The sequence below is a fragment of the Debaryomyces fabryi genome (genome assembly GCF_001447935.2).
Source record: "Debaryomyces fabryi strain CBS 789 chromosome Unknown contig00107, whole genome shotgun sequence".
Taxonomy (NCBI): Eukaryota; Fungi; Ascomycota; class Pichiomycetes; order Serinales; family Debaryomycetaceae; genus Debaryomyces; species Debaryomyces fabryi.
In genome coordinates, this window is record NW_015385533.1 from 1 (window position 1) to 12,364 (window position 12,364).

Here is a 12,364-nt window from a genome sequence, read left to right on the forward strand (position 1 = left end):
CTTAATAGAAGAGGGGTATAAGATCAATAAATTCTTAGTGGTTTATTTTGTATCTAGCTTACCACAAACCGATGCATTTAGAATTTTAGAATTTATTAAATTAAATAATTCTGAAACTTTTTTCAAGATTGTAACTAAAAAGCTTTTACATCATGCATACGACAATCAAAGCGAGATCTTGAGGACGAAATTAATTGATGCTTTTGAATCTTTGTTAAAGGTTAACAAAGAATTGCTTGCTAATGTTTTACACACATATAAAAGTGGCTTAGACATATCACAGTTAGAAATGCAGCTTATGACTACTTTAGGTGACTCTAATGTTGAAAATATTCATGATGCAGACATCGAATTAGAAGATGATGATGAAGAAGAAGAACAAACAGTCAATGACGTTGACTTTTCAGAGGTATATAATAGCTTGGAAAGTTACAAGACATCTACCACCTCATTTTTAAACAAAGCATCAGATGAAGAATTTACAAAATTATTTCAAACATTTGCAGAAAAGTCTCGTTCGTTTAATATCAAATCACAAAGATTGATACTCGCAAGATTCTCAAAGGTTGTCTTTTCCTCTCCTGAGTCGTCTATTTCATTTATGTTAAGAGCTTCATTCACTCCATCAGTACCTTTATCAATAAGACTTTTAGTTTTACGTTTCATCAAATTAAGATTGAAAGAATTGTCATTATCTGAAAATAAAGTCGATACATACCTACTTGCTCCTATTTTATTTTTGGGGTTGTCTAATGCAAATAAATCGGTCAGAGCAGGTTTTGCAGAGTTGTTAAGAGTAGTCAAAGATACAACTGATAAATATCATAGCAGCAAGAAGAAAACCAAAACCTCCTTGTTTATGGAAGACCAGATTTATGGTAATACAGAACCTAGCAAGCGTGCTATTATTCCACCTCAGGATGGATTAGAAATGTTAAATATTTTGTTTGAAGATTCTAAGTCTTTGCTAGATGATGCTGTGATTGATAAATCTCGCTTAAATTACGTGCTTTTCCAAGTGTTATTTAAAAGCCAGAAGTCAGGTCAAAAGAAATTTGGCCAATTACTCTTGAAAACATTTATCTTGAATCAATGGGCTCTTCCATTTTGGCCTCTTGTTTTGAAATATAAAGTGTGGAATATAATGAACATTGAAAACAATACAAATAGAGGAAACGACGATAGATTCTTTTTCATTGATACCGATTTAGCCGAATACTTCTCCAATAGAGATGACATGATTTCTCAAGCCAAAACTTCAAAGATTGATTTTGAAAATGACGTAGAGAAAGTAATTGTGGGCTTAGTAGGCGGTGTGTCTTCTAATGATAAGAATGTCAATAAGGAAACCGATTGGATTTTGAAAGCACTTGAAACTTCAAATAATTTACAAGTTTTGGCAGGTAAGAGACTAAGCAGTATATTTACTTGTTTTACCTCTATTGATATAAGGGCGAAATTAGTTAATAAATTGATTGAATTGTTAATTAATGATGGAGATGAAAGTGACGATTTAGAAGTTGATCCTGTGGAAGTATTACAATCGTTAGATATGGACCATGAAACAATTGTTTCCGCTTTAAAAAATGTTCAAATTGTTTCTCAAATTCCTGAACAGGGAATAGTTAAGAGAAGAAGAAGATCTTCTAATTCGACCAAACAAGCCATGGCCAGAGATGATATCAGTAGCATTGCTTCTACTCACTTGAGAAAATTGACAATTGTTTTAGATCTTTTAGAATTCAATTTAAGAAAGAAGAGTTCGGATATTGCACAACCTGATTTACTTCAAAATTTGTTCAAAATCTTAACTGATTTGGATTACTTGGGAAATGATGGTAATTTGCCAATTCTATACGCCCAAGAAACCTTAGCGTCGTGTATGCTTTTGAGCGTCGTACAGATGAAAGAAAATTCTAAGTCGAATAATTTCAAATTTGACTCTAATGTCGTAAGAGCTGACTTAATTGTTAACTCAATTAGATTATCTCAATCGCCTCAAGTACAAAACAGATTGTTGTTAGTCATAGCTGAATTAGCTGCCCTTGCTCCTGAGATAATTTTGCATTCTGTGATGCCAATTTTCACTTTCATGGGTGCTCATACTGTTAGACAGGATGACGAATTCTCTAGCTCTGCTCTCCAGCAAACCATTGCTAAGGTTATCCCTGCATTGGCTGCAAATGGTTCATCCAGCTTAAGCTATGAGATTGAATTTTTATTAACTAGTTTTGTCGCAGCATTTCAACATATTCCAAGACATCGTCGTGTCAAATTATTTACATCGTTGACCAAAACTTTAAGTTACAAGCATTCTTTGCATATTATTTTGTTCTTAATGGGCCAACAATATTCTAATAACATAACAAGGAATAAAGCACATGAAAGTAATTCAATTTTGGAATTCACCTCTGCATTCTTGAAAAACTTTTCAGCTCAGGAGCAATTAGAAGGTGTCGAGAAGTTCTACCAGTTATGGAATCAAGTTCCAAATACTCAATTGGAGCCAAATAGTGATGAATTCAATTCCTTGAGTTCGAGGTCCATTTTTGGAGTTTCAATTTTATCTTTATCGAAGAGCGGTTTGTTGACTTTCAAAAGTCAATTATTGAGTTTTATTGATAAAGTTTTAGACTCTGATATTCAAAATGATTTTAGCAACTTGCCATCTTTGAAATTAAAGATCGCCTTAATCTTGTTAGACACCAAAAAGCCTTTAGAATATAAGACAGATCTCTTGAGCTGCTTCAGAAAGGTTACTTCATTCATCTTATCTAGCTTAGATACATTCACAAATGTTTCTAAGAACGATATTATACTTGACAATTTATACACATTGTTGGGTAATTTCTTAGATTTGTTACCATTAAATTATTTCATTGATTCGATTATTGATTCATTAGATTGCGATCAGATCTCAAACACATTAGAAATTAAGATTGCTAAAAATTTTGCTATTTTGACGAGCAGAAAGATTGAAAATGAGTTAAATGCTAATAATATTGATAATGTTATCGAGGAAAGTATACTTCATAAATTGTTACCAGTATTAAATAAAGGAATTGGAAAGAATTTGGATGTTGAGTTACAACAATCTTATTTGAATTCGTTTTCCAGCATTGTTAACAAGTTTGGTGGTTCGACTAATGTCTTGTTAACTCAAGATAATACTGAAGCCTTGATAAATTCTTTGAACATTATTACTTCAAACAGCGGATTATTAAGTGAACAACCCGAAATTGTCATTTCATCTATCAACGCTATTACAAGTATTGTTAACGTTTTAGGTGTCAAAGCTATTGGCTTATTTCCAAAGATTGTCCCACCATCGCTAAACATTTGGAAAAAGACTACTGGTTCTGATGATGAGAGTTCTAAGCTTTTGCAAGCTTCTATTATATTATTGCTCGCCTGCTTGATTAAAAAGATACCTGCTTTTATGACTACAAGCTTGGATTCTATTTTTATCACAATTTTAACTAGTGACATGGTGGATAATACTGTTAGGTCAAGTGTATTACTGTTGATTGTTGAGCATATGGACTTATCGCAAGTCTTGAAATCGTTGTGTAATATTTGGAATAACAAGAAGTTTTATCAAAATGATAATGCTGGCAATCTTGGTCTTTACTTGAATGTATTACAATCAACTATTGAAAATATGGATAAGAAATCTGCTTCATCTCAATCAACTTTATTCATGAAGTGGTTGATCCAAGCATTCGAATTCAGACATTACGCTTTTGATGAAAACAACAAGTTTGATAATAACACCATTCACAGATTAGAAAGCTCTTTCCACTCGTGTGGTGTCAGCTATGTCATGAAATTGAACGACAAGAGTTTCCGTCCATTATTTGCTAACTTAGTTAGATGGGCTATTAGTGGCGAAGGTTCGAATGCAACGGGTAACACTGAGTTGTCTAGATTGTTGGCATTCTTCAGATTCTTCAGTAAGTTGCAAGATAAATTGAAGAGCATCATCACTTCATATTTTTCCTACTTGATAGATCCAGTCTCATCGATCTTGGACAGATTTGCCAATGGCGATATTGTTGATATCAACTTGAGAAGAATCTTATTGAATTCATTAACCTCATCTTTCAAATATGACCAAGATGACTACTGGTCACAACAACTGAGATTTGAAAGTATCTGCAAACCATTGTTGAACCAATTATCGAATATCGAGCCTAACATTGGTAAGTATCTCGTCAAGTGTGTGTCATCATTCATTTCCAACGTCTCGTCCGAAGAGTACAACGAAAAATTGGTGCACGGTTTGATCGAGTTCATCTCTAACGAAAACGCCTCTACAACCTCCAACACAAAGATCTGGACCATCAGAACCTTGAAGACAATCTTCCAAAAAATGGGCGAACAATGGTTGTCTTACTTACCTACATTAATCCCATATATTGCCGAATTATTAGAAGATGATGATGAAGAAGTCGAATTAGAAGTGAGAAATGGCCTTGTGCGTGTCATCGAAAACGTTTTAGGCGAACCTTTAGATAGATACTTGAACTAATTCTAGTTCTTAATGTATATCGTAATTTTAATAGCTGCAAAATGTAGGAACTGGTGTCTATCTGCCCGTATATGATTCGTCTGGAGATAAAAGACGTGCAAAACACAAAATGAAGAATATTCTTTTTCTTTCTACCAGAACCAATTTCCGAAGTATATATTCAAGAACCATTAGCAATTGAAATAATTGAAAACACACCAATCTACAGCAAAATGGTAAGTATCTCCATAAGAAAGAGTTTCTACTCGCTTCCGAGATTTTTCCTGCAATAATTTACTAACCTCAGTTCAGTCCTCCTTATTGAAAAGCGCACAATCATTAAAGCCATTATTTGACAGAGTCTTGGTCCAAAGATTAAAGCCGGCCACCAAGACCGCTTCCGGTATCTACATTCCAGAAAAGAACCAAGAAAAATTGAACCAAGCTACCGTCATTGCTGCCGGTCCAGGTATCACTAACACCACTACTGGTTCTGTTATCCCAACTTCGGTTAAGGCTGGTGACAAAGTTTTATTACCTTCATTCGGTGGTAACCCAGTCAAGGTTGGTGACGAAGAATACTTATTGTACACTGATAAGGAAATCTTAGCCAAGATTGAAGAAAACTAAGTGAGCTGGTAAAAATTTGTGCTTTTTGGCTTTTATGGTCAAGGCCGTATACTCAATTTGTAATTTTTATCGATCCTTCAGTTGTCTCCAGCGTAGGCAATGCTACATATACTATGGTCTACGATCTTGTAAATAATGTGAATATATACTGAACTATTTCCAATTAGTGTAGCCAGTACGTAGAAAGTGACGCAAAAGTGTCGTGTAAGAATCCATGAGCACACAGCCAGCAGATTAATACTAATGGCAATTAGGGTCTTTAAGGCATCAACTTAAATATTCGTTAGATCGGGATAGATTATATATTCACTAGTCAGTTAGGATGTCTACTACTGGATCGGCAAATAGCTCGAGCAATCGTTTTGCCCAATTTAAGCTAGTTCTCCTTGGAGAAAGTGCAGTTGGGAAATCATCAATAGTCCATCGGTTCGTTAAGAACACGTTTGATAATATGAGAGAGTCCACTATTGGAGCAGCTTTCTTAACTCAATCAATTACATTGCCAGAGAACAATACAACGGTCAAATTCGAGATATGGGATACTGCTGGCCAGGAACGTTACAAATCGCTTGCTCCAATGTATTATAGAAATGCCAATGCTGCTTTGTGTGTATACGACATAACCAGCCGCTCGTCCTTCACCAAGGCCCAAGACTGGATAAAGGAATTGAAGAAGCAAGCGCCTGAGGGTATTGTGATCTGCTTGGTGGGTAACAAAGCAGATTTGGAAGAAAGTAGAGAGGTCGACGAAAGAGAGGTAACCCAATATATCGATGAATTAAACCAAGAAGACAGCAAAGTGGTTGCAGCTGAATGTTCTGCCAAATCAGGAGATGGGGTTGTTGACATATTTACGAAGGTCGCAAGGGCCTTACCGGTAGAAGAGGTCATTAACGGGTCTGCTAATAGAAGCAGACAGCCTGGCAACAGGAGATCGGGCGGTGTTGATTTGGGAAGAGCAGCGAGACAACAACAGCAACAAAGCTCGTGCTGTTAGGCAACTTTAATCGCAAGGCATCTATTTTTATGTGCTAATTTATTGATTCAGACATGACTAGACTGACTGCAGCACGGCAAAATGTACTTCAATAGTCTGAATAATCCACCTAATTGCCTATTAAGTCCGACTTTCTATAATATAACCATTTGCATTCCTATTCTTACTCCTGACGCTACTTTTATTTCAAATACATTTCAAGTCACGGTTATATACTATTCGTCGATTGTTTTTTTTAATCATGCCTCAATACAATGGCTTCTATCGTAATATTGACTCTCATCTACTACTTTATAGCTAGTATATAGTCGTAGAATATGATATTTCAAAAAAACCTTACAATTAAAACGCTGCTCGTTCTAGAAATATAATGAATTCAGTTAGCATTAATGTTACTGCTTGTTTTGTTGGATTCTCCAAACAAAGAGTCTTTATCCTAGGTCTAAATTCTACCTACCTATGTGTTACACTTGCATAGCACATCCTTCCATTTTAGTACGTTGATCAAGTCTTCATCCTCTCACAGTACTGGCCATTGCCATATCATACTAGCCAAGCATGATCGACGCTGGTATGCTACAAATGGTTAGTCGTTCAATACCTGTAGAAGGTTTTCGAGGTGCTCCAGGTGGTACCGCTCCAGATGCTTTTGCTGACGGTCCAACTGTCGAAGAACTCGGTAGATGAATTTAATAATACAAAAAGATAGATATAAATATTAGCGAATATTTCGGGTTAATTTGGAAAGAATGGGTATCTACTTAAATTATAACGTAATTTTTTTTTAATTAATCTCCAAGCTCACAATGGAGTAAAAGGAATCGAACTGATGAATTACAGTCTCTAAACCTTACGAAGCTGTCTTCGCAGATGACCGTGTTAGAAAATCCTCTATACTTCCTGAGCCTTCCATTTCTGGAATGGCCGCAATATCTGCCAATTCACTAAATCTTGAAAATAGACAGTAGATTCGTCGTATATGATTCCGTCATTTTATTCTTCCTTTCAAGAAGAGGGAAATTCAACCCGAAGAGCATCTACGCATATCACTAAAACACAAATATTCGCTTGCGTAACATATATGGTTCAAAATTTAGTATATATTGTTTGCAGCCATCTTAACTTCATTTAAAAGGTTCTTTACTCAATTTCTGCGATGAATGTATGAACTTATCGGCGAATTCGAAGACTTAGAATTGAGATAAGATTAAAATCTCCAGTCATTTCTCCGAAGGAAGGTGTAGTTACATTTGCATTTTCCAAGTACGGAAGGATGTAATTCATCTTTTGACTTCTTTTCATCCCAAGCTCAATAAATCCGGAAGGAGCATCAGCACAATCTTTCGTTTCTGGAGCTATGCACTCAACCCAACCCAAATAGGAAGCAGTAGTAGACAATCCAATAACTACGACTGTTTGGAACCTATGCGGCAATCTGGTGGTGCATATTATATGTAGCATAACATGATTCAGATTCAACATAGAAGGAATATATAAGGAAGATAGTATGGCAGTGTTTAATAATTCAAGCACGATGAAGTAACTATGAATGAGTATTTCAGAGAACTGGTTTTGCAGGATCCATTGTATCTTGCTATGTGTAAATGTGTTAAAGATGAAAGAGAAATGTACGATTATCAAAATTTCTTTCCAGGATGGGGGGAAACAATAGTGAATTATAGAATGGTAATTCAAGAGTTGTTTAAGGTAGAGAGACTGGAAGTAGAAGATTTTACTAGACGTGTACAATGTCAATATCAAAGGTTTGTATTTAAGTTAGGGCAAGGCTATCCACAACAAATGAAGAGATTTTTCAGGTTGGTTTTATCCCTCCCAATGTGTGAATACGAAAGAAGCCTATTCTCTCATCAAAAGGAAATAATGAAACAGTTGATATGCGAGATGCTTTACTTCAAGACTGATAAAGGTATTCTTACAGACTCTTACACCGTTGTGTTTGTGGAATTAGACCTTGATTCTTTCGAACGGAATGTCCACAATCTGAGACCAGTGAAAACGGACAATAAGCAGAAAGTAGTTCCAATCAAGTATCTGATTCGAGACTGCCACTCAGCGAAACCTAATTTGCGAGAATCATTATTGGCATACATCTATAATTCAGTAGAGGAGGATTCAAAGATGGTAATCAAACAAAAAAGGGTTCACAAATTAGAAGAACATCTAAAGCTATCTGGGGAAACATTGTCAGACGCCATTTTGAGTGAGGAGAGTCAGGATCTGTCAGAGGGTTCTCGAAGCCTCCCCAGCACTAGAAGTACTAACATGTCCGTGCTAGAAACTGTTGATGAAACAAGCGAAGACGAAGCAAACGCTGGCGAAATATCTATCAACGTGCCCAGTAACAGCAGCAGCTACGTGTTAATGCAGAATTCAGATGCGTTTAATACACAATTAGTTAAACTAGGAGCTACTTACTTCAAGGAATTTTTGTTAGAACAGATCGATGACATCCAGACTTTAGTTGCTAAGGTGTACGACCCGCGCATGGCTAACCTATATGAATTTAAAGGTTATACTCTCCAAGAAAAGGAAGACATTTGTTATGAATGGTACCGCACCGAAAAGGTGTGTTATTCTATCTTGTCCAGAGATCCTGAATTCAATAGTTGCTACGTACGTCAGAAAATGGGGAAAATCATGGTTACCATGGACAAACTGTATGTTGCGAAAGGGTACTTCAACATATTTCGATACATCGAGAAAATCCCGTTACCGAAGGTCCAGGAAACATACGAGAAAGCCAAGAAGCAGTTGGAGGTGATTCACCGGAACGGAATAATACACAGGGATATCAGAGAAGATAATATTCTCTGTACAAAAGAAGGCCATGTATATATCATTGATTTTGCGCTAGCTAAGCCCAGAGTTAATAATTATGACTGTGGACTGGAGCAGCAAGACCTTCTTGCTTTAGATGATGTGTTTGCATGATTTACATTAGTTAAAAGTGGGAATTTAAGGTGTAGATATTGTAGCGAAAAAGTACAATCAAATTGATTGTGAAAATGTAATACGACCGGCTAGACTACTTATTACGTTCATATTCCATCAATTACTCAGTAACATGAAATAATACCTTAGGGCTTATGCTACTTTTCAAATTTAGTAGAATTGATAACTATAAACAAACCAGCTTTTATGAAGACTACTCAGACATCTATTCCACAATGACATTCCTTTAATCAGTACCTTCCTGAAAGACAATCTTCGTTGTGAAACTAGATCAATGTCTCTGTTCTTCACATAGACCGTGCAAGAACCAGTACAGATGCTTATGTTGCATATCTATAAGTGCGGGTAACTACCAGGGACATATCTCAGAAATTGTACACTCGCACGACTTCTTCTCGATGAAAATTTTCAATTACCCTTAGTAAATTTTTCACAAGTGAAAAGTTTTATTATAGTTTATTTTAATCTTTATTATCACATACATATTGTTAAAGATGTCTGCTCGTCCACAAGTTTCTGTTATTTCCGCTGAAGGTAAACAAACCTCCACCCAATTACCATTACCAGCTGTCTTCTCTGCTCCAGTCAGACCAGACATTGTCCACTCTGTTTTTGTTAGAGTTAACAAGAACAAGAGACAAGCTTACGCTGTTTCTGACAAGGCCGGTCACCAAACCTCCGCTGAATCATGGGGTACCGGTAGAGCTGTTGCCAGAATTCCAAGAGTTGGTGGTGGTGGTACCCACCGTTCTGGTCAAGCTGCTTTCGGTAACATGTGTCGTGGTGGTCGTATGTTCGCTCCAACCAAGACCTGGAGAAAATGGCACGTCAAGGTTAACCATAACGAAAAACGTTATGCTACTGCCTCTGCCATCGCTGCTTCTGCCGTCACCTCTTTAGTTTTAGCTAGAGGTCACAGAGTCGAACAAGTTAAGGAATTACCATTGGTTGTTGCTAACGAATTCGAATCCGTCACCAAGACCAAGGACGCTGTTGCTGTCTTAAAGGCCGTTGGTGCTCACAAGGATGTCATCAAGGTCATCAAGTCCAAGAAATTGAGAGCCGGTAAGGGTAAATTGAGAGGTAGAAGATTCACTCAAAGAAGAGGTCCATTAGTCGTCTACGCTCAAGACAACGGTATCACCAAGGCCTTAAGAAACGTTCCAGGTGTTGAAACCTCTGACGTTAAGCACTTAGGTTTATTACAATTAGCCCCAGGTGCTCACTTAGGTAGATTCGTTATCTGGACTCAAGGTGCTTTCGAATCCTTAGACTCTGTCTACGGTTCTGACTCCACCAAGTCTATCAAGTCTGGTTACACTTTACCAGCTAACATCATCTCTAACACCGATGTCACCAGATTAATCAACTCTGCTGAAGTCCAAGCTGTTGTTAGACCAGCCGGTCAACCAACCCAAAAGAGAACTCACGTCTTAAAGAAGAACCCATTAAAGAACAAGCAAGTCTTATTAAGATTAAACCCTTACGCCAAGGCTTTCTCTGCTGAAAAGTTAGGTTCTGCTAAGGTTTCTCAATCCAAGGCTAAGCCATCTAAGGGTCAATTCTCTGATGTCTTAAAGAACTAAATGTACTGAATAATTAATATTGTTCAATACCTAGTTTATAAGATTTGAGATGTGAAGAAAGAAAATTTATATTTATAGTATTGTATATTGAAGCTACTCCTAATATAAACAATTTTCTTAGCTAATTTTTATTTTTTATAGAGTAACTTCAGTTGATTACTCAACGACTCATTAGTCTAACGATAACCAGACTCACATCTATCGATTGTTTTACTAATTATAAAATAATTTATAAACTGGTGGAGTTAATTCATAGGGCATGGCATATTGTAGTATAAAAGTCTGCTTGATTTAGCTAAACTACAAAGTCTAAATTATTCAGGAAATCAGGCGATATTTTCTTATACATTGAAGTAAAAGCAAGCTATAATAAACAAATAAAGTACATAATTATTAACATAAATTAATTAGTTAAACGAATTAACTAACTGGTTCTAAAACGTTTTCGGCAAAGTAACTCTTCCCTGTCTTGGAGTCAGTACCCACGACATTACCTCTAGTGTTAGAGTATTCACAAATTGTGTATTGACTCCAAGAATTGTCACAAGTAACTTTAGCACAACCGACTTGACTGGTTGATTTCCAGACTAATTGAGTGAAGTGACCAGTGGCTTCATTGAAACCAGGGTTGCTGAAGTCATATTGCTTAATTTCGTTGTACCAAGCTTCGACTGGCTTGCTACCACCAGAGTAACCAGCAGCTAAGTTTTCACCATATGGGCCGTTTGAGTGGACTAATTTAACGTTGTTACATGAGAATGTCGAAGCAGCATATTCGGCAGCGTATTTGGCTAAAGTATCATTCCATGCTAAAGATTGAACACCATGAAGGGCTCTCTTTTCATTGTGTGCATTCAAAATATCAGCTTCGAAGCCGGAGGAAGCGGTGGATCCGGAAGTGGAAGTTGAATCAGTCGAGGTACTGGAGGTACTGGAAGTGCTTGAAGTGCTCAAAGTAGTAGGAGTGGAAGTTGGCTCGGTAGAAGTAGTTTGTTGTGTGTTATCTTGGGTGGTTTGAGTAGTGGCTTGTTGAGTGGTTTCTGCGTTATCTTGGGTGGTTTGTGGTGTGGTTTGTGCGTTATCTTGAGTAGTTTGTTGAGTAGTCTCTTGAGTAGTCTGTTGAGTAGTTTGTTGAGTAGTCTCTTGAGTAGTCTGTTGAGTAGTCTGTTGAGTAGTTTCTGGGGTAGTTTGTGGGCTGGTAGCTGGAGTAGTATTTTGTGTTTGTTCATCAGCTTGAGTAGAAGTAGTAGCCTCATTTTGTTGGTCGTCTTGACCGGCTTCTGGAGTAGGAGCAGCAGCAGCAGCAGCAGCTGGTGGGGTGTGATTCACGGTATCCTGCACCGTAACAACTTTAACAACAGTATTACTCGTGTATGTAACCCAATGTGTAACTGCTGGAGCAGTATGTGTTCTCGTTATCAACGCTGGAGCAGCTTGTGACATGGAGAATAATGCGGCATACGATGCCAATTTTAAGTACGAGTTAAGCTTCATTTCGAATTATATTTAAAGAATGTATAGTAGTTGGTTTCTAGTGGTAAAGAGCGACTGGATTAAAACCTTAAAGCTTTTTTTAAAGAGTGGATAGTTTAGCGAAAGTACACTTAAAATAATAGAACAGATCATTCGAATCAACCGAGATCTGTCTCCTTTTATAGCGATCAGCTA

The 12,364-nt window shown here is 36.9% G+C and overlaps 5 protein-coding genes across 5 annotated transcripts; 4 read left to right on the plus strand and 1 right to left on the minus strand.

Moving 5' to 3' along the window:
• Positions 1-4,822: 4,822 nt before the first annotated feature.
• On the plus strand, positions 4,823-5,140 carry AC631_04208 (uncharacterized protein; the record flags this gene model as incomplete). Its single annotated transcript, XM_015613037.1, has 1 exon — positions 4,823-5,140. A coding segment is annotated over one exon (318 nt), but the record flags the coding sequence as incomplete, so codon positions are not given.
• Positions 5,141-5,462: 322 nt separating this feature from the next.
• On the plus strand, positions 5,463-6,137 carry YPT52 (Rab family GTPase; the record flags this gene model as incomplete). Its single annotated transcript, XM_015613038.1, has 1 exon — positions 5,463-6,137. The coding sequence occupies one exon, from the start codon at positions 5,463-5,465 to the stop codon at positions 6,135-6,137; it is 675 nt and encodes a 224-aa protein (XP_015466123.1).
• Positions 6,138-7,682: 1,545 nt separating this feature from the next.
• AC631_04210 (uncharacterized protein) lies at positions 7,683-9,089 on the plus strand (the record flags this gene model as incomplete). Its single annotated transcript, XM_015613039.1, has 1 exon — positions 7,683-9,089. One exon carries the CDS (start codon positions 7,683-7,685, stop codon positions 9,087-9,089), a length of 1,407 nt encoding a protein of 468 aa, XP_015466124.1.
• A 515-nt stretch (positions 9,090-9,604) lies between these two features.
• RPL4B (60S ribosomal protein uL4) lies at positions 9,605-10,696 on the plus strand (the record flags this gene model as incomplete). Its single annotated transcript, XM_015613040.1, has 1 exon — positions 9,605-10,696. One exon carries the CDS (start codon positions 9,605-9,607, stop codon positions 10,694-10,696), a length of 1,092 nt encoding a protein of 363 aa, XP_015466125.1.
• A 420-nt stretch (positions 10,697-11,116) lies between these two features.
• On the minus strand, positions 11,117-12,190 carry RBE1 (sterol-binding protein; the record flags this gene model as incomplete). The annotated part of the gene is made up of 1 exon (XM_015613041.1): positions 11,117-12,190. One exon carries the CDS (start codon positions 12,188-12,190, stop codon positions 11,117-11,119), a length of 1,074 nt encoding a protein of 357 aa, XP_015466126.1.
• Between the last annotated feature and the right edge of the window lie 174 nt (positions 12,191-12,364).